Source organism: Mustela lutreola, chromosome 4, assembly GCF_030435805.1.
Source record: "Mustela lutreola isolate mMusLut2 chromosome 4, mMusLut2.pri, whole genome shotgun sequence".
NCBI classification, from domain to species: Eukaryota; Metazoa; Chordata; class Mammalia; order Carnivora; family Mustelidae; genus Mustela; species Mustela lutreola.
In genome coordinates, this window is record NC_081293.1 from 198,192,768 (window position 1) to 198,213,517 (window position 20,750).

The following is a 20,750-nucleotide window of genomic DNA, read 5'->3' on the forward strand; positions in this document are numbered from 1 at the left end:
TGAGAGAGGGAACACAAGCAGGGGTAAAGGGAGAGGAAGAAGCAGGCTTCCCACCTAGCATGAAGCCCGTTGTGGGGCTTGATCCTAGGACCTTGGGATCACAACCTGAGCTAAAGGCAGAAGCTTAACGACTGAGCCACCCAGGCGCCTCTCTTCTAGTTTCTCTTATTCTGTACCCATGTAATTTTTTTCTTTTTTACCTGCAGAACTTTTATATTTTTCTTTATTAAGTTTAATCTTGTAAGTTTTGTTAACTTACAGGTAACTGAGGGGTTTTATTTTTTAATTTGTTTAAATGATTTGCAAACTATATTTTATTTGTCTTCAAATATGTTATTTTGAATAATTTAAAATAATTATAGATTCACAAGCAGTGTAAACTATAGTGTGGATAGGTCTTGTGTCCCCTTCTCTGTGTTTCATCATAGACTATAGCTTATGTGGTTATAGCACGGCATTAAGTCCAGGAGCTGGACACGGGTGCAATGTGTGTGGATTTCTGTTCATTTACCCCATTTGTAGATTCCTGTAATCATCCCTGCAGTCGGGCTGCACAGCTGTCACCACCGCAGCAGTCTCTCCTGGGCTGTCTCTTTATGATTTTTATGTTTACCTCCCTTCCCGGCATCATTCCTAACCTTTGGCATCTACTACTGTTTCTAGCTCCGTGATTTTGTTTTTTTGATAATTTTTTGAAAAGATTTTATTTATTTATTTAACACACAGAGATCAGGCAAAGGGGCAGGCGGGGCGGGGGGGAAGCAGGCTCCCTGCTCAGCAGAGAGCCTGATGCGGGGCTCGATTCCAGGACACTGGGATCATGGCCTTAGCTGAAGGCAGAGGCTTAACCCATTGAGCCACCTAGGCGCCCCTTTGAGAAGGTTTTATAGCTGGAATCATATGGTATATGTCCTTTTGAGATTGGCTTTTTCACTTGGCATAATGCCTTGAGATCCATGTATCAATAGATTGTGTCTTTTTTTATCTGAGTAGTATTCCGGAGCATGGATATACCACAGTTTGTTTAAACATTCATCTACTGAGGGACATCTTGGTTATTTCTACTTTTTAGCTATTACAAATAAAGCTGCTCTGAAAGTTGTGTGCAAAAAAAAAAAAAAACAAAAAACGTGTACAGGTTTTTATGTGGACATAAATTTTCATTTCTCTAGATAAATACCATGTAGAGCAGTTGGTGCATTGTATGGCAAATTTATGTTTAGTATTATTAAGAAACTGCCAATGTTTTTCCCAGAGTGGCTGTATCATTCTTCATTTCCACCAGCTGTGTGTGAGAGAGCCAGCTTCACTGCATCCTTGCCAGCCTTTGGTTTTGTCACAGTTTTTTATTTCAGCTGTTATCATCAGTATATGGTGAGATCTCATCATGGTCTTAATCTTCATTTCCCTAATGACCAGTGGTGTCGAACATCTTTTCATGTACTTATTTTCTGAGTATCCTGTTCCATTAAATGTCTCTTCATGTCTTTTGCCCATTTTCTAATTGGATTGCTTATAATTTTACTGTGAGGTTTTGAGAGATCTCTGTATGTACCAGATATGAGTCCTTTGTTGGATATATGGTTTGCAAATAATTTCTCCCATTGTGTAGTTTCTCTTTCTGTCTTCTTCCCAAGGTCTTCTGCAAAGCAAAAGGCTTTTCATACACCAGCTTTTGGATTTATTGGGTTTTCTCTGTTTTTCTACTTTAAATTTTATTGATTTTTGCTTTTATCCATGTATCTTTCCTTTTTTTTGGTTTTGGATTTATTTTGCTCTTCTTTTTCTGGGTTCTTAAGGTGCAAACTTACATGATTGATTTGAGACTTTTTCTCTTTTCTGTTGTAAGCATTTAGTGTTTAAATTTTCCCATTTAGCACTGCTTTTGCTGTGGCAATATCAAAATATCAAAAACACATTTTGATATTTTATATTTTCACTTCCATGTCTTTCATGTAGTTTTTGGTTTCCCTGAGATTTTCTCTTTGACTCATTTAAAACTATGTGGTTTAATTTCTAGTTGTTCTGGGGATTTTCTATGTTTTTGTTACTGATTTTTGAGTTTATTCCATTATAGTCAGAAACCATACTCTGTGTGACTTAATTTTTAAAAATTAAAAAAAAGGCTTAATTTATTTATTTGGCAGAGAGAGAGAGAAAACAGGCAGGGGGAATGGTAGGCAGATGGAGAAGTAGAAGCAGACTCTCCACTGAGCAGGGAGCCTGACATGGGGCTTGACTCCAGGGCTCTGGGGTCATGACCTGAACTGAAGGCAGACACTCAAACAACTGAGCCACCCAGGCATCCCTGTATGACTTTAATTCTTGAAAAATTATTAAGGTTTCTTTTTGGTCCAGTATAAGGTTTATTTTGGTTTGATGGGCACTTGTAAACAGTGTATATTCTGTTCTCATTGGGGGAAGTGTTCTTGTGTATGTTGCTTAGTTCCTGTAGGTTGATGGTGTTGTTGAGTTCTTCTGTCCTTGTTCTGTCAGTTGTTCAGAGAGAGGTGTTGAGATCTCTAACTATAATTGTGGGTTCGTCTGTTTATCCTGTCAGGTTTTGTCTCATGTATTTTACATTTCTGTTTCTGTTAAGTGCACATTTAAGATTGCCATGTCTTCTTGATGGACTGACCCTTTATTTTTTTAATGTTCTCTATATTCTCTTTCTTTGCTATAAAATTTACTTTATCTGATCACAGTATAGTCACTCATGCTTTTTTTGATTAACATTTGTGTGGATATCTTTTTCTGTCCTTCTGCTTTTAACCTACATATATCTTTATATTTGAAGAGAGTTTTTTGTAGACAGCATAGAATGAAGTTGGGTTTTTTAAATATACTCAGCCAATATCTGTCTTTTAATTGATGTAGTTAGACCACTTATATTTATTGTAATTATTGATCAGTCTTTTTCTGTTTGTTCTGTTTTTTTGTTTCACCTAGGTTTGGGGATTATTTAAACATTTTTATAATTTTATTTTGATTTATATGTTGTTGTTTTTTTTTGAGTGCATCTCTTTGTGTAACTTTTTAAGTGGTTGGTGTAGCTATTACATCATCTATACCTAACTTTTCTTATTCTATTGATGGCAACACCTTACTAGTCTGAGTGCAAGGTCTCTTTACCTTCCTGCCTCTCTAGTAGAACATACATTGAGAAGGACATCAGTGTTATAATTTTTGCTTCAACTGCCAAACATAATTTAGAAAAACTCAAGAAGGAAAGTAATTATGCTTATTTTTGTTCTTTCCATTTTTCTTCCCTCCTGATGTTTCAAGATTCCTTTTACCATTTCCTCCCTGTGTAGAGAACTTTCTCGAGCCATTCTTTTAGAGTAGGTATGCTGTTAGGTTTTGTTTATCTAAGAAGGTCTTGATTTGCTCTGCTTTTAAAAAAATATACATATATTTTTAAAGAATTTATTTATTTATTTGACACAGAGAGAGAGAGATCACAAGGAGGCAGAGAGCCAGACAGAGACGGGGGGGGGGGGGTGGAGCAGGCTCCCACCTGAGCAGAGAGCCTGATGTGGGGCTCGATCCCAGGACCCTAAGATCATGACCTGAGCTGAAGGCAGAGGCTTTAACCCACTGAGCCACCCAGGGCACCCCTGCTCTGCTTTTTTGAGGGATTTTTTTCTGAAAGAATTCTGAGTGGACAGTTCTCTTAGTACTTGAAAAATACACCATTTCTTTCTGGGTGCCCTGATTTCTGATGAAAATTTGTTGGAGGCTTTCAGAATTTTTTCTTTGGTCTTCATTTTTTAGAATTTTGGCTGGATTATGTCTTGGCATGGATTTCTTTGGGTTTATTCTGTTTGGGGTTTGTTCAGTGTTGAATCTGTAGGCTTATTTCTTTTTTAGTCAAATTTGGCAGATTTTTAGCCATTATTTCTTTGAATACTTTTCTAGCCCCACCTCCTCTCTGCTCTCCTTCTGGGACTTGGAATGCAGGCATGTTAGTGCTTTTATTATATATCCTTTGTGTCCCTGAAGCCCAGTTCATTTGCTTTGTAGTCTGTTTTCTTTGTTGTTCAGATTGGGTAATTGCTATTGTTATATCTTCAAGATCAGTGATTCTTTCCTCTGTCCTTTTCTGCTGAATTCATCCACTGAGGTTTTTATTACAGGTATGGTGTTTCTTAGTTCCAAAATTCCATGTGGTTTTGTCTGTATTCAATCTTTGCTTTCCTTTTGTGTTTCTTTGCTGAGACTTTCTTGTATCTTCCATTGTTTCAGGTGTGTTTGTAATTGCTCACTGAGGTATTGTAAGCTGGCTCCTAAAGTCTTGTTTAATAATTCTGTTATCCATGTCTTCTTGGTGTTGGCATCTGTTGGTTGTCTTTTCTCATTTCGTTTGAGATGTTTCTGGTTTTTGCTATGGTGAGAGATTATTTTTACTGAAACCTGGACATTTTAGATACTATATTCTGAGATTCTGGATCTTGTTTAAATCTGATGTTTTGGCAGGTTACTTCTGATATTGCTCCAGCAAAGAAAGGGAGAATGCCCCCTTGTTAATGCCAGTTTGGGGTTGAAATTTAGTGTCTCCTCTTGGCCTTTGTTGACATTTGGTTGGGTGTTCCTGCTCATGAGGATGGGAGTTCAGCCTTCATACTAGGTCTCAGCAGGTGATATCCTGGCTGAGAGGGACAGGGGCACCTTGTTACTGCTGGTGATGGTGGAAGTCCTGATTTTCTACTAGGCCTCCTCTGATGAAACCCCAGCATTGGAAGCAGATGGATGGATTGATTCTGCTGGGTGGGGTGGAAGGCCAGCTTCCCCACCTTGGGCGTCTGCACTGTGGTGGTGGTGGTGGTGGTGGTTTCCCATGCCTTTTGACTGGAGTCAAACAGGTGTTGTTTAGAAGTTTCTTTTGTTTGTTTTTTGTTTTTGTTTGTTTTGTTTTTTCATTATCTTTTCAGACTGCCCCTTTTATCTTCTTAGGCTGGAGATAGCAGACATTTTTTTGGAGATACCTTTTTTGTTTTGAGCTCATTGGTGTTTCTGGGTTGCCAGCTTCTCTAGCACCCAATCTGGGTTATAGGAGACGAAAAGAAGACTCAGAAAGTCACTGGTGTGTTGTTCCTGGGATCCGGCGGTCCCAGCCAGTCTGCCCGCTCTTTAGCTTTTGGCTCGTTTCTTTGGTCTGGAAGGTCCAGGGGTCCTGGCTGTACTCAGTAAGAGCAACAGGAAATTCCAAGTTTAATTAGTTTTGTAGATAATATATTCATATGCTATGGAAATTAAATGGTATAAGGAGATACATGGTGAAAAGTAACATCTCCCACTAACTTCCCCTCTTAGAGGACAGATGTCATTTCTGGTTTCTTATAAGTCCTTCCTGAGGTATCCTGCACATACCAGCAAACACACGCGGCATCTATTTTCAAACCCCTGGTGGCATTTTGCCATGTCCACTCTTTAACATCTCGTGTTTTTTTTCTTTTTTCAAGATTTTATTTATTTGACAGAGATCATGAGTAGGCAGAGAGGGAAGCAGAGAGAGGGGGAAGCAGGCTCCCTGCTGAGCAGAGAGCCGAATATGGGGCTCCATCCCGGGACCCTGGGATCATGACCTGAGCCGAAGGCAGAGGCTTTAACTCACTGAGCCACCCAGGGTCCCCCCACCTCATGTTTTTTCTCATGACGCTACATCTTAGTGATCCTTTTAGATTCGTATGTGAAGACCTGCTTTATTTTTTTTCATGGCTTCATGATGCTCCATGGTGTAGAGATGCCTCCTCCCTGTAAGCAGTTGGAGTGTGTCAGTGTGGACACCATTACCAGTTATATTTGTTCTTCTTTCCTTGTCTGGGTCTTCTCTGCTTACACCCAAGTCAGGGTCTGAGACTGTGTGTTGCGGGGGCTTGGAGATCACGGTCGGGATGACACGGATCCTTACTCGGGGATATGTCATATGATCTGTGGATACTCATAGACAGTCTTGGATAGCGACTCTCAGACACATTTCTTTGTCATGTTCCTAAGGACTGTGTGGACCACATCTTAAAACTCTTCACAGGCACAAACAAAAGATTTTGACTATAAGCTTTATATACCTTTAATCTGTTTCATGGATTCGGTTGCTTCTTCTTATAATAATGGTTAATAATAGTTAAAAGAAGTATACTTTATGGTTTAAAAATTTTTTTTCTTATTTCTAATGGCCACAAAAACATAGATCTGCTATGATTTGGGGTCTGAGTATTTTGATTACCTTCTTGGGAGGGCTAAGATTTACTTTGTTTTCGTTAAGATTTTTGAGTGTGGAAATGTCACCTCAGTAAGTTTCACATTTTTCTCTGTGCAAGGTGGTGATTTTTCTTTTGCATAATATGTTGCCCCCAAATTCTTGGTAAACTTGAAGGATGTCGCGATGCCGAATCTTTTCGCCCTTGTCTCTTCACAGTGTTTCATTTTAACTTGGCAGTTTAATTCTAAATTCATGCGTGATTAAGTTTGATCTTGCCCAGAGGGTAGACTCTGTCACTGTGGCACGCACTGTGAGGACCCGTGGGGTCTGTGGCGAGCTGTCTTGCCAGGGGCCCTTCCTGTCCATGACGTGCGCGTCAGGTGATCCAGTGGGAGTCTGTCTGTGTGTGGTGTGGTCAGTCTTCAGAGGTGGTTTTATTTGTTTCTACAGATCTTCTCAGCCAGTTAGGGCCCACCAGACCTTTCTGCCCTGTTATCAGACTTAGGGCTCTGGGCGTGCGCAGAGTCCGCCTCGGACTTGGACACCCTCCTTAGGCTCTGTCCCTGGCGTGTCCTCACCACACCTGCTTGTTCAGTCCCGCAGAAATCCTGTTGCTTGGATTTGTGCCACGTTTTGTAACTTGAAAGCTTTGAGTCTAAACGTGGCGGTGAGTTGGAGTGAGGAAAGGAGGTGGGCAGAGTGGCTTCTGTCCTGGACGGTTCCCTTTTCACCTCTTCCCCTGTGATTGCAAAAGACGCCTTTCTGAAAAAAATTCAAATTCACTTGTGTAGTTTTATTGCCGTTCTTCATTTGTAATAAGTTGGGGATTTCAGATAATCTGCTTTAAAAATAATTTTATATGTTTACTAATTTGTTTTGGAGTAAATTCGATGAAGATGAATTAATGGGAGCTCAGAGTGTGACCAAGGCTTAGTTCACCCTAATAATAATAATAGATTATTATAAAAATAATTTATTTATTTATTTAAAGATTGTATTTATTTATTCATGAGAAACAGAGAGAAAGAGAGGCAGTGGGGGCAGAGGGAGAAGCAGCCTCCCCGAGGAGCAGGGAGTGATGCGGGACTCGATCGCAGGACCGCAGAATCATGACGTGAGCTAAAGGTAGACACTTAACCATCTGAGCCACCCAGGCGCCCGAGACTTAGGAGTTTAAATGGGGAATTGAAACTTTGGGAAGCTTCCACATTTCATTAGCTGTTAGATTTTGGAGTGAAGTCCTGTTTGATTATTTACTTCTAAGTATACTCCCAAATACCAAGGTTAACCTCTTTTTAAAATAATAGATCATGAAGCCATTGATATTTTTTTACATAAAATACCTATTTGATTATTGTACTTTTCATGATGGATTTAGCCAGCAATTTCCTTATTTTTCCTTTAAGTGAAGTCAGTTGTTTTTCTATAATAAGATTAAAAATACACGTTTTAAATCTGATGCAGAGTTTTAGTAAGATGACTTGAGAGTGTATAGGTATTATTTTTTAGTTTTCTCTTTTGTATCGTATTAGTAACTTTGTCTACTTCTATATTGTATTTTAAAATTTGGAACCTATTGATATATACTGTACTCCATGGGCATTTCATTTACTCTCTCGAAGGATTTTTTCCAGATGAAACTGAGAGATTTAGTGATGTAGTTTCTGTCTGATGAGCAGCAGATCAGTGAAGTTCCTTTATGCCCTTCTGGAAAGAATGCTGCGACAGAAAACTTGTTTCTGTATTTTAGGTGCTCATCGGTGGTGCCTTTTCGGGAACGTCTCAAAGCCCTAACATTGAAAATGTACTTGTACATATATGGGGATTATTGTAGCCTTTCTTGGTCTTTCAAATAAATGTGAATCATGATGGACATCTTCGTGCTTTTTTTTTCTTTTCTTTTTAAGGTATTGCCATCAGAGAGTCAGCAAAGGTAGTTGACCAAGCCCAAAGGAGGGTGTTGAGGGGAGTCGATGACCTGGACTTTTTCATAGGAGACGAGGCCATAGATAAGCCCACGTATGCCACGAAGGTGAGCTCCCGAGAGGAATTTGCTGCTTTCATTGTGTAGCCAAGAGCGGAGCAGTGGAATGATAACACAAAATGAGATTATCTGGAAATTGTATTTAGGAGTTATGGGTCTATTTTTATTCTTATGTTTAAAAAGAAGGTTTTTTTTTTGTTGTTCTTGCATGGGGTATTTTTGATGTGAGAAATCAAGTGAATTCAGAAAACTCTGGAAGGCAGAACTGCCACAGCCTCGCTGGGTACCCACGGGAGCGGGGTCTGCTGCTGTGCCATTGATTGATTAGCCTGTCCGGGATGGGCAGTTACAGATTGATTACTTAAAAAAAAAGGACGAAAATTAAGTAGACATTTGTTCTAGGAAAAAAAAATGCTCCAGACTGAATGGTACTGGGGCTCGTCTGCACTTTTCTGTCCTTGCCCATTGTTGAGACGGTTCTTCGTGCTTAGCCGTGGGTGGGGGGCGCGTGAACACAGTGGGAGCCTCTCCGGGGGGTGGGAGGGTGCGTGTCGTTTCCAGGCCCAAGTCAGTGCCAGGCCCATGCAGGAGGCCCTACCCCCACTCACCCGGCCCGCCCTGGGCCAGCGTCGTGGGGCTCTTGGTGTCACTGCTGTGAACTGAAGCTGGCGTGTTTCGGTCTCTCTTGCCGCAGTGGCCGATAAGACACGGGATAATCGAAGACTGGGATCTCATGGAAAGGTTCATGGAGCAAGTGATTTTTAAGTATCTTCGAGCCGAGCCTGAAGATCACTACTTTCTGATGGTGAGTACCTGCCGCCAGGAGCACTGCGTCCCTCAAAATTCCCAGTTACGTGGGTTGTGGATTTTTTTCCCCAGATTACTTAGACTTTAAAATCAAGATATTCTCCTCTGGAGAGTTTTTAATTCCTGTTAATCTATTTGTATGAATCGGGGTGCTTTTTGGGCAAGTAACAGGAGGCTCCACAAAAATGTCTCAAATCAAAGGGGTTCATTCTCTCTCAGAACAGGAAGGCCAGAACTGGGCGGTTCCCGGGCCGCTCACCTCAGGCTCTAATGTGGCCTCCTGTGCTGGTTCCCTGCTGGCCCCAGGGTGGCCGCCCATTCCCCCGCGCCCCCCCCCCCACCACGCCCCCGCCACCGGTGCCACCTCAGAGGTAGAAGGGCTTTGTAAGAATGAAGAGTCCCTTTCCCCGGAGCCTTCCCAGCAGACGTGTCCCATCTGTCCCTCTCTCCAGCAAGGGGGATGGAATTACCCTGATGGGTGCAGATTAATCACATTTCTTCCCTGGGGCTGGGCAGGGGACCATCGCTGATCACCCGCCCCAGGAGGGCGAATACCTGAATTACCAAATAGGCCTCGATTTGTAAGGAAGGCAGAGGGAGGAATGCACTGGGATAGGAAACCGACTATGTACATTGATAGCCCCCTGAGGTAACTTGATGACTGATTTTTCTTTTTCTTCTTTTTTCTTTTTTTTATTATATTTATTTATTTGACAGAGAGAGATCACAAGTAGGCAGAGAACAGGCAGAGAAAGGGGAGAAGCCTGATATGGGGCTCGATCCCAGGACCCTGAGATCAAGACCCAAGCCGAAGGCAGAGGCCCAACCCACTGAGCCATTCAGGCGCCTCTGTGATTTTTCTTTATAGCAGAGTCAAAATATTATTTTGCCAGGGTTTAAATTTTTTTCTTTTTTTTTTAGCTTATTGTTTAAGTAATCTCTATACCCAACATGGGGCTTGAACTCATGACCCCTGAGATCAAGCGTCTCCTGCTCTTCCGGCTGAGCCAGCCAGGTGCCCCAGGGCTTGGATCTCGTTATAAAATAAAATTGAGCTGAGTTATGGGCCCTGATTATGGTATTTAATTGATCTTGTTCAGATAAAATAAAACATTACAAAGAAATGAGGAGAAATGTCTCTTGGTTATGGGATCTTTTCTAGTTGTTCTACTCAACGTTATGTGTTTCCTTCCCTGAAATGTTCTTTTTAAGTTAAAATTAATTACATGTTCACAACACTTGCTTTAGAGAGAGCGATTGCATGTAACATAAGATGCATATTAAAACGTACATAATTTAGCTTTGGATTGTTTCCACCCAAGTATATTGTCAAATGGTCCCAGATCCGATTATATAATTCTTCCTAATGTTAAATATGGAGTGTTCTTTAGAATTATCTGACTTAAAGTGTGCTAACTCTAAGGCTAGTATGGTAGTTAGGGGAATCTATATATTTAATGTCTGTTAAAGCAAGTCCTCGAAAGTGCTCTGATCTTCCTTCTGGTCGTATCTTCGCAATTGGGAACAGCCGAGGATGGGTCCTGTGTTTTACAGGCCCCCCAGGACGTGTCTACGCTGCGGATCTGCAGAAGCCAGGAGACTGACCGCGTGTGTCTGCACGGCTTTGTCTTGAGAGCCAAAACAAGCTCCCACCTGCCACACTTGGCATTTTTCCTCCTCTAGCCCACCACGTAACTACCTGTTGGATAGGATTTTAGGAGCAGGCACTGTGGCCAGCTGCTTGCTTCTGTCTGCCGCAGCTTGCTGGGTCAGGACTTCTCCCCTTCACTCCACATGCGGGAGGCCCCCAGGACATCGCCACCCAGGAAGTTTCTCCTGAAAGAAATTTTTTTTCCAGTTTAGCTGGCATATATGGGCCGGTGAGGCAAAACCACTTGCCAGGAAGGAATCAGACATGTTTGAATATGGAAAAGCTTAAGTCCATTGGCCCAAAACGAGTCTTTGTAATGATTGTTGAGAAAAAAAATCAAGTTTATTAAAGATAAGACAATATTATGTTAATGCACATTATGCTTTGAACTCTGCATGTCTGTTCATTGCAGGAGGGGCTTGAGGAAGTGGTGAGAATGGTAAATTTCTTTCAGGTTTATACCCTTAATCATCAGTTAATGGAACAGTTAAAGGGGAATACAGCAAGTATGGAGATTTATGGCCAAGTCATAGAAGTTAATTGAAGACATGTACTGAACTGCTCCATCAGTAAGAGCTCATTGGTGTTCGAGAGTCTCAGAGGCCTAAACCGTAGGCCCTCGGGGGCTCACAGAATTGTTCCTTCTGACTGCTGTGAGCAGTCGCCCAGACATGCAGGCGAGGAGACTCTGCACAGCTCGTATTTTTCGAGAAGTTTCAGAGACTCCCATCGTATTGGTCATGTGGACTGAGCAGACAGCAAACCGGAATTGTACTCTTTCCTTCAATACGGAGTTGCTCGCAGTTCAAAATAGAATCATGTATTTTAAGGAATGGCAGTGCTTTCGAGTAGAAATTGAGTTATAACTTCCGAAGAGATTTGCAGATTTTTTGACTATGAATCAAGCGAGAACAAGTGAGTAGCATGTGCTGTCCTAGAAGGCCTGAGGATGTGGAGCTTGCGTCCAAGAGCAGGGCAGGTGGCCGGCCCCGCTTGAGGGAGGGGGCGAGGGGAGAATCTCCCGTCCTCTGCCTTTTTGTTCTGTTCTGGTCCCACGCACACTGCTGAGAGCAGATCTCTTTACTCAGTCTACTGAATGCTAATCTCCTCCAGAAGCAGCCTCACAACACACCCAGAAATCATGTGTAACCCGCTCTCTGGGCATCCCTTAGACCAGTAAAGTTGACACGTAAAACTAACGATCGCACGTGGTATGCCCCTATTGGCGAATGATGTAGGCTGTCTCTGCATGGTCCTGTAGCCACCAGCCAGGGCAAGGGCAGAGCTGCACGTCCTCAGGTTCCCTCTGTTCCCACTGGCCATGTGCTTCCATACTCTGGTGTATTGTCCTCTCCACCCCCCCTTCCTTGAGGATTTATATTTTTGAAAAGGTTTCTTTATTGCTGTTATAGAGGCATATGGGAGTAGAGCAGTATTAGGTACATGTGTTCATTTTGCTGTCTTTGTCCAGAAATATGGATTGGTTTTTATGGTACAGATTAATTATTCATTTCTGAATCAATACCAGATGATATTTTACCATTGTTATGAACAAAAATGTTTATGCTGCTTGCATTCCTGAGATATTTTAATCATATGCTTCAGTATTTAAAAAAATAAAAACTCGATACTTTACCTTAGGTCTTCTTATACATAATGGTTTGGGAAAGTTTTATTTAAATCGATGTGTGTTCGCTTTGGCAGCACAGACAGTAATTGTGGGAATGACACAGAGAAGATTAGCATGGCCCCTGTAGAAGGATGACATGCAAATTTGTGGAGGGTTCCATATTTAGAAAAAAAAATAAATTTGATCTCCTAAAGGAACAGCTACTGGTAGGAAGCATAGAAGAAATGGAGGATTGAGGAAGAAATGGGTTTTTGATTCTGTTGCTTAGAACCTTTGGAGATATTGCCCTTAATAATGCTGAATTTGATTCAGGAATCAGGAGAACCTAATTATATTATAAATGTTCCCTTAAGTGTAAATATATAGATTTTACTGTAACTTCTTTACAGGTGGTGAATTGTTTGGCAGCAAGTAATAAAAGTGTAGAAAATAGTCAATTAAACAAGTTAGGGGTTTTATTTTTCTTCAATAGAAATAGTAGGGAGGGGCGCCTGAGTGGATCAGTGGGTTAGGCCGCTGCCTTCGGCTCGGGTCATGATCTCAGGGTCCTGGGATCGAGTCCCACATCGGGCTCTCTGCTCAGCAGGGAGCCTGCTTCCTCCTCTCTCTGCCTGCCTCTCTGCCTACTTGTAATCTCTCTCTGTCAAATAAATAAATAAAATCTTAAAAAAAAAAAAAAAAAAAAAAAAAAAAAAAAAAAAGAAATAGTAGGGAGGCCAGTGCTGTTAATGACAGTTCTCTGGCATCATTGGAGATCTCTGGGCTCTAGTATCTTTAGCATATGACTACTACTCTAAGGATGCCTCATGACCACAGTTTGGCTGCTGCAGCTCCAGTCATCACATCTGCATTCCAGGAGAGAAGAGAATTCTCCTCCGCAAATCCTAACCTTATAATGAGCTTTCCTAGGAGCCATAATCTATCAGCTTTTGCTTCTTATTGGCCTGAACTTACTCACTTGGTCATCTCTGTCCACAAGGAAGTGTGGGAAATGCTTTTTCTCAGGGCTCGCTCCCACCTCCTGTGAGTGATGGATGCTCTGTCAATATGGCAGAAGGGAGAGTGCATGCTGCATATGATGTGACCACAGGTGTGAGGACAGTGGCAAAACAAGAACTGAGCTGTTTGCAGAATGCTGGCCGGATCCTAGCTGTGTGGAGACTGCCGTGGGCTCTGGGGAGCCCGCGGGCGAGGGAAGGGCCCAGTTGGGGTGTGCTGCTGCTCCTGTGCTATGGCTCTTCTGCTCCTGGTGAGTCTCTCCGGGTGTGGACTAGGGAGACAGGGCCTTGTCTTTGGCGTTTCTGTGGCCCTTCGCCCACAGGCTGTGACCCAGGGCTTCGCCCCTCTGGGGAAGGTTTTCTTCCCGTTCCAGAACTGTGAGTGTGATAGAACATTTGGAGACTGCCTCTGGGACTCAGCTCAGTCCTGTCACAGTAAGCGGACTGATTAACATCTGCTGTCTTCTCATGTGTTTCGGTGACGCACACTGAGTACCGTGTCCCTGGCCTTCCCCTGGCCCTTCTCTTGTGGTGTCCGTCGCTCCTATCCTAATGGCCCTGCACTCAGCTGTCCAGTGGACGCTTCCTGTCTGTTGAGCTGTTCTGGTCTCTTTAGATGTTAACTGTGTTTCCAATTTCTTGATTTTATTAGAAACAAAACAGTCTTCGCATACAGTTTCTTTCTACATTTAGAACATTTTTCCTCTAAAAAGAACTTACTAGTGTTTGATATCGGGGTCCAGAAGTGTTAATATCAAGTCTTGTGGTACCTGGGTGGCTCAGTTGGTTAGGCGTCTGCCTTCAGCTCAGGTCATGATCCCGGGGTCCTGGGATCAAGCCCTGTGTCGGGCTCCCTGCTCAGCGGGGAGTCTGCTTCTCCCTCTCCCTCTGCGTTCTCTCTCTGTCAGATAAACAAATAAAAACCACCGCAATCATCTTTAGCTTACCATCTCAGGCTCTGTCCATAGCAAACAGAGGCCACTCTGTCTGTACTCCTGTCAGCATTGGTTGATACCTTTTTTGATTATTTGATGAAGTAAAAATTCAGCTTGTTTTTCATTTGCATTTTTCGAGAGCTTGGACCGTGCACATTCTCTCACAGGTATACTGGCTGTATTTCCTCCTGTGAACTGCTGGTTCGTGTGCTCCGCTCTTGTGCATTTCAGTGTTTTGTTGCTTCTCTTATTGCTATGATCTCCCAGATTTTTTGTGATAAAATGTACACACTATAAAATTGATCATCTTAGTTATTTTTGAATGTATGATTTGGGGGCACGATGTACATTCACCCTGTTTTGCAGCCATCAGCACTGTCACGTCCAGAACTTTTCATCTTCCCAAACTGAAACAGTGTCCCCACTAAACACGCATCCCTGTGTCCTCCTGCAGCCCTGGCGCCCACCCTTTTACTCCCTGTGTCTGTGACTCTGACCTCTCCAGGGCCCTCATGCGCGGGGCTCCACACGGGATTTGTCCTTCTGTGACTGGCGTATATCTCTTAGCATGATGTCCGGGGTCATCCACTGTAGCAGGTGGCAGGACGTTCTTCCTTTTTAGGGCGGAGGAAGATCCCGTTGTATGCACGTCCTGTGTTGTGTTTGTTCTGTGAGCTCTCGTGCAGAACAGGAAGCTTTTGTTGGCATCAGAGTGTTTTGTGTTTTTTTTTTTGTTTGTTTGTTTGTTAAAGATTGTATTTATTTATTTGACAGAAAGAGAGAGATCACAAGTAGACAGAGAGGCAGGCAGAGACAGAGAGGAGGAAGCAGGCTCCCCACTGAGCAGAGAGCCCGATGCGGGGCTCGATCCCAGGACCCTGAGATCATGACCTGAGCCGAAGGCAGAGGCTTTAACCCACTGAGCCACCCAGGCGCCCCCAGAGTGTGTTTTTCTCAGTTGATTTTTTTCCTTTTGTAGGCTATGTTTTTTGAGCATCTATAACTTTAAATTTTCATGTAGTAAATCTATTTCCCTTTGATGTTTATACCCTGTCTTTATCCATTTGGGGTTATTTGGAATGTGATTTGACACTGAACTTGAACCCAGGGAAGATCTGGGGAGCCAGGGTTAATCTACTCCCTGCTCCCTGCTGGCAGTGCCTTCCTGGAGGCTCACCTTTTGCTGTAGGTCACGTAGGGAACTCCTTTCGCATGGGCAGGAAACACCCCCTGATCTGTGTGACCTATGCCCGTGCTCTCCAGACCTTCTCAACCTTTCTCTCTTGATGCTGTTCCCCTTCTATGCAGTTTAAGTGCCCCCCCTTTTATTTTTTTTATTTTTTATTTTTTATTTTTTTAAAGATTTTATTTATTTATTTGACAGAGAGAGATCACAAGTAGGCAGAGAGGCAGGCAGAGAGAGAGAGGAGGAAGCAGGTTCCCTGCTGAGCAGAGAGCCCGATGCGGGACTCGATCCCAGGACCCCGAGATCATGACCTGAGCCGAAGGCAGTGGCCCAACACACTGAGCCACCCAGGCACCCCAAGTGCCCCCCCTTTTAAAATTTTTTTTAAATGTATTTTGACAGAGCGAAATCACAAGTAGGCAGAGAGGCAGGCAGAGAGAGAGGGGGAAGCAGGCTCCCCGCTGAGCAGAGAGCCCGATGCGGGGCTTGATCCCAGGACCCTGAGATCATGACCCGAGCGGAAGGCAGAGGCTTTGACCCACTGAGCCGCTCAGGCACCCCTGGCTTCCCGCTTTTTAAAAATAAACTTATTATTGAAGTGCTTGGATTCCTGTTCAAGGTGAGAAGACAGGGTAGCTTTCTTTAGTTTATGTTATTTCTGCTGGTCTGAATAGCATATATGGATAATCACAGCTGCATTTCTTGACTACGTGCCCTATGCCCAGGCTCCCCGCCTCCCAACTATTTATGTGTATTAACTTCTTCATCTCATTCCATGACAACCTTGAAGTGGGTAGGTAGTTCCTAGGCCCATTCTTCAGACTGGTGGGAGGTTCCGGGAGAGAGAGGCCCTGCAGCCGACACGCTGGACTCTGCAGCCGCCGACCCTGTGCGGTCAAGAAGAGAAGTCTGTCGCAGTAGACACTACCGTTTGCAGTGTGAAGTGTGTGTCGGGCACTTCACGGGTCCAACAGTCCGGTGCGGGGGCACGTTAACATAAGTCAGATATTGTTGAGTGATTTTTTTAGGTCCCTAAGTACGACCTGCTTTTGTGGATGACTTCCTTATTTCTCTCCTGTGTTTTAAGATTGCCATCTCCGCCCATCCAGGGAATGTATTGCTTCTAATTATGGCGATAAAACTTTCTGGTGACGCTATGTTTGAGCTTTGTTCTCTTGCGGTGCTGGAGTCGAAACCGAAGGGGGCAGCTGGCGGGTCGCTAGGCTGGTTTGTTTGACGAGGTGACATGCACGCAGCACAGAAGGCGGAAGGTGCTGGAGTCTGTTGCCTTCTCCCCTCTGCTCGGATCCCCAGACCCTCCTCCAAGAGGAAACCGCCCTCCTCAGTTTTTTTAAAAAATTTATTTTTTATTTATTTTCAGCATAACAGTATTCATTATTTTTGCACCACACCCAGTGCTCCATGCAATCCGTGCCCTCCCCAATACCCACCACCTGGTTCCCCGACCTCCTGCCCCCCGCCCCTTCAAACCCCTCAGATTGTCTCTCCGAGTCCACAGTCTCTCATGGGTCACCTCCCCTTCCAGTTTCCCCCAGTTCCCTTCTCTCCATCTCCCCATAGGAGGAGGCGCCTTTTAAACCCTCCTCAGTTCTTGTCGTTCTCTTTCCAGAGGGAACTGTGAGCAGGCAGATGGATTGTGTGTGAACTTCTGTTTTAATACAAACGGTAACCAAGTCTACCTCTTGTACACCTTATTTTCTTTTTATTGAAGAAAATAAAGATGTGGCGACAGACGTGTGATGTGAGATCCGCCCTCCCAGTGGTTTGTGAATGTCTCGGTTCACGTCGCTGCGGGTGGGGCTCCTATCCTGTCCTTGTCGGCGCTTGCCCGTGGAGCAGCTCCCCATCTCTCCCCACGCTCCGCATTCTAGAAGGTTTTCATTACAAATCATGGACCCCGAAGATCCGTTGAGCATGTGTATGACTCGGAGACGCCTCTCTCTTTCCGGGGGCAGCTTCTCCCGGCTTGTGTCCCTGCGGCTCAGAGCCCGCTCGCTCCTCCTGACGCCCGCGGCGTGTTCTGGTCCGTGGACACGGCGTGACTTCGGTCCTCGTGGCCTTCATGACGGCGCGGGGGCTTCTCGTCCCCTCCCGCGAGCGCTGCGGACGCTCGCCCTTCTGGAGCATCTTGGTTGGGTGGCGCTCTTGCCTACGGGGTGTGACTGGATGTTGTCTCCTGGTCCTACAGACAGACTTTACTTTTCAGTAGCGGAGTTTCTCACTTGGGTTTGCGGAAGCTTTTAGCAAAAATAACTCACTTTCATGGAGCCCATTGCGCGTGGCAGGCGCTGCCGTGCCGTTTACTTACAGCCCGTCCATCTCCCGCCTCTGGTTCCCGCAGACAGAGGGGCTCCCTCTGCAGACAGCGAAAGCGAAGGCTGGGGTCTAGCCCCGCGGCGAGGACTCAGAACCCTCGTGCGAACTCCGCGGGTCGCTGCTGCTGCTGCTGCTGCTGCTGCTGCTGCCGCCGCTGCTGCTACGGCAGACCATCCTGCTTGTTCTCTGATGAACTCTTTTACACTATGTTAAGCTTTCTCTGTTTAGTGTATCCTATTTATGTGTTAATTTTTCTTAAAACTCTGGCTCGGTGGGGCACCTGGGTAGCTCAGTTGGTTAGGCGTCTGCCTTCGGCCCAGGTCACAATCCCAGGCCCCGGAATGGACCCGGGCAGGGAGCCTGCTCCTTCCTCTTCTCCCTGCTCGTGCTGTCTCTTGCTATCTCTGTCACTGTCTCTGTCTCTCTCTCTCAACTAAAGAAATAAAATGTTAAAAAAAAAAAGCAACTCGGCTTGGTTTTCTCTTTGCTTTGTAACAAGTGTGTATTCTTCCTAATAATTGGGTATTTTTAAAACATTTTTTAGTGTAACTATACATATATAGTTATTTCCTTACAACTCTAGCTGTATATATTTACCTGGTATTTGTTTAGGGGTGAATTACTGTGGTTAGTGAGCACGTAGGTACACTTCCACGTTTTCTTACCTCCTCTTCTGCTCTTCTACCCCCTGCTCCGGATGGGTGGTTACCGATCACGCTCCACTGTCGACATGCATAACATTGTGTGTGCCAGTGCTTCCCGTGCCTGATCAGTCTAAAACAGTGTGTTTGATTCCATGACAAGAGGATATCACTGTCTTTATATTCTCTCAGCTTGATACTATTTCTGCTGTTTTAATTTACAACATTTGCATGCTGTTCTGTACGTCCCAGGGAAGAGCCATCTTTCCTTCTACCTCCTGCATGGATTAATGGCGCCTGTAAGTCTTCGGCTGTATTTGGTGCGTTCTTCTTGTTTGGCTGAACTTTATCTTCTAGTAGAGTTAATTCCCGAAGGACTTCTCCAAGTTCTTGTACGTTTAAAGATAATTTCATTTTTGTAACAGGCTTGACCAGCAGTGTGACCAGACGTAGAATTCTTAGGTCACACCTTCCTGCGCAGAGGACTGTATGCATGGCCCCCTGTGTCCCAGTGTTAAAAGCTCTGTGTCTGCCCAGGGTGGCTGTACTTTCCCCGCTTGACAGATAGCAGAGTGTGTGCAAACTGCCGTGACAAAGTACCACAGGCTGGGCGTCTTACACAACAGGCATTTGTGCTGTCACAGTGTTTGAGGCTTTAGGTGTGAGATCCCGGCGCTGTCCGGGTCGTGTGTGGTGAGGGCTCTCTTCCTGGCTGGCAGGCGGCCACCTTCTCGCTGTGTGCTCACGTGGCCTTTCCTCTGTTGGCGTGTGGAGAGAGCTCTCGGGTGTCTCCTTTCTCAAAAAGGCATCAGTGCTAGCGGATTAAGGCCCCACTCTTAGGCCCTCATTTAACTGTGACCACCGCCTTAGAGGCGCCATCTCCAGATACAGTCACTGGGGTTGGGCTTCAGCATAAGAACTTCAGGACACAGTTCGGTCTGTAATGAAGGGTAGTGTGGACTTTTTTTTTTTTTTTTTTTTTTTGGCCAAAATGCCCAAAGAATTTTTATTTATTCTTTTTTTTTTCTTTTTGCAGCATTAGATATGGGATGTATGTCCGTATTTATTGACATGGAAAATGTTCACAGCATACTGCTGAGTGACAAAAAGCAGGTCTATTTATTCTTTTTATGTTTCTATAATCTTCCTATTTGATAATGATGATTGTTTTAAAATGGATACTTGAATTTTTCGAGCTGTTCTTGGTCTTGATTTGTGTCTGCTTTGTTTTTGTGTCTCCCTGGGCATGTGTGTTTTGTCTGCTGTTTGTTTTTCCTATTTTCTCTCTTTCCCCTCTTGTTTTCTTTTAGTGTTTCCATATGGCATCTGGCTGGTTTCCGTGCGCTCTTTCCTTACCTCCGACCTCCGAGTAGTTATTCCTCCACTTGCTGTGTGCCTGACCTCAGTCTGGGCTGGGGGGCCGGGCGGAGTCTAGGTGAGGCTGCCTCTCGCCTGTGCTTTCCTGGCAGCAAAGATGTTTCCTGACCTTGGCTCCTGCACTCTGAGGGCAGGTGGGGCTCGGGGCTTGGGAGGCATCTCCAGCTCTTCTGCTCAAATGGACACTCGGGTTCCGAGCCAGGGCTGACGCTTCTGCTCCTCTGGGGAGAGCTCTGCTCTTTGCCTGGGATCAGAGTCCCTGGTGTTCCCTTTTGGTGTCCATCTTCACGTGTCTCGGTTGAGTTTTTACTGCCCTTGGCAGCTTGCAATAGGTCTTTCCAGTTTCAGGGTATTTTAGGTATTACATCCTTCTCTGTAACTTGTTCTTGTTTTGGTGTGGTTAATAAAAGCAGAGATGTTTTGGGAGGTCTTTGCCATCTTCAAGCTTTTAGGACCCACGCCCGATTTCTTTAATTAATCACTGTAAGTGTACTCTATCTGTAAAATTAGGGAATGGTACAGCACCCTAATTAATATGCTTTCAGGTTAATTTTTTTATGGCTGTGATGTAATTACAGGAAATTTTGGCAAAGGCTAAATATAGTCGGTGTTTTCTTACAGACAGAACCTCCACTGAATACGCCAGAAAACAGAGAATATCTTGCAGAAATTATGTTTGAATCATTTAACGTACCAGGACTCTACATTGCGGTTCAGGTAAAAACAAAGTTATTTTTACAGTTCCCAACAGAGCTTAGCTGTCCACTAGTGGACGGAACGGTGATTCCAGAGGCTGTGGGAAGACCGTGCGGTGTGTCCTTGCCTTTCCCGCTCCCTTAGCGCACACCCTGGCCCCACTCGGGTTTGAACTCAAACATTGTAGAGAACGTGCATTAAAATCTGTTGTATTTCTCTTCGGATGACAAGATCAGGAAGTAGGTGTGGGGTTTTTTTTGTTTGTTTGGGTTTTTTTGGTTTTTTTTTTTTGGTTCTTTCACTCTT

The 20,750-nt window shown here is 44.2% G+C and overlaps 1 protein-coding gene and 1 non-coding gene across 4 annotated transcripts in view; both read left to right on the forward strand.

Moving 5' to 3' along the window:
- The window catches only part of ACTR3B (actin related protein 3B), a 74,666-nt gene that overhangs the window by 24,503 nt on the left and 29,413 nt on the right, over nt 1-20,750 (forward strand). For all 3 annotated transcript variants that reach the window (XM_059172336.1, XM_059172337.1, XM_059172338.1), the window contains 3 exons: nt 8,110-8,234; nt 8,881-8,991; nt 20,370-20,465. In XM_059172336.1, coding sequence (XP_059028319.1) covers nt 8,110-8,234; nt 8,881-8,991; nt 20,370-20,465 — 332 coding nt within the window. The remainder of the gene's footprint in view (nt 1-8,109; nt 8,235-8,880; nt 8,992-20,369; nt 20,466-20,750) is intronic.
- LOC131830957 (U6 spliceosomal RNA) lies at nt 12,333-12,440 on the forward strand. Its single transcript, XR_009353486.1, has one exon. It is a non-coding gene; the product is annotated as a U6 spliceosomal RNA (small nuclear RNA).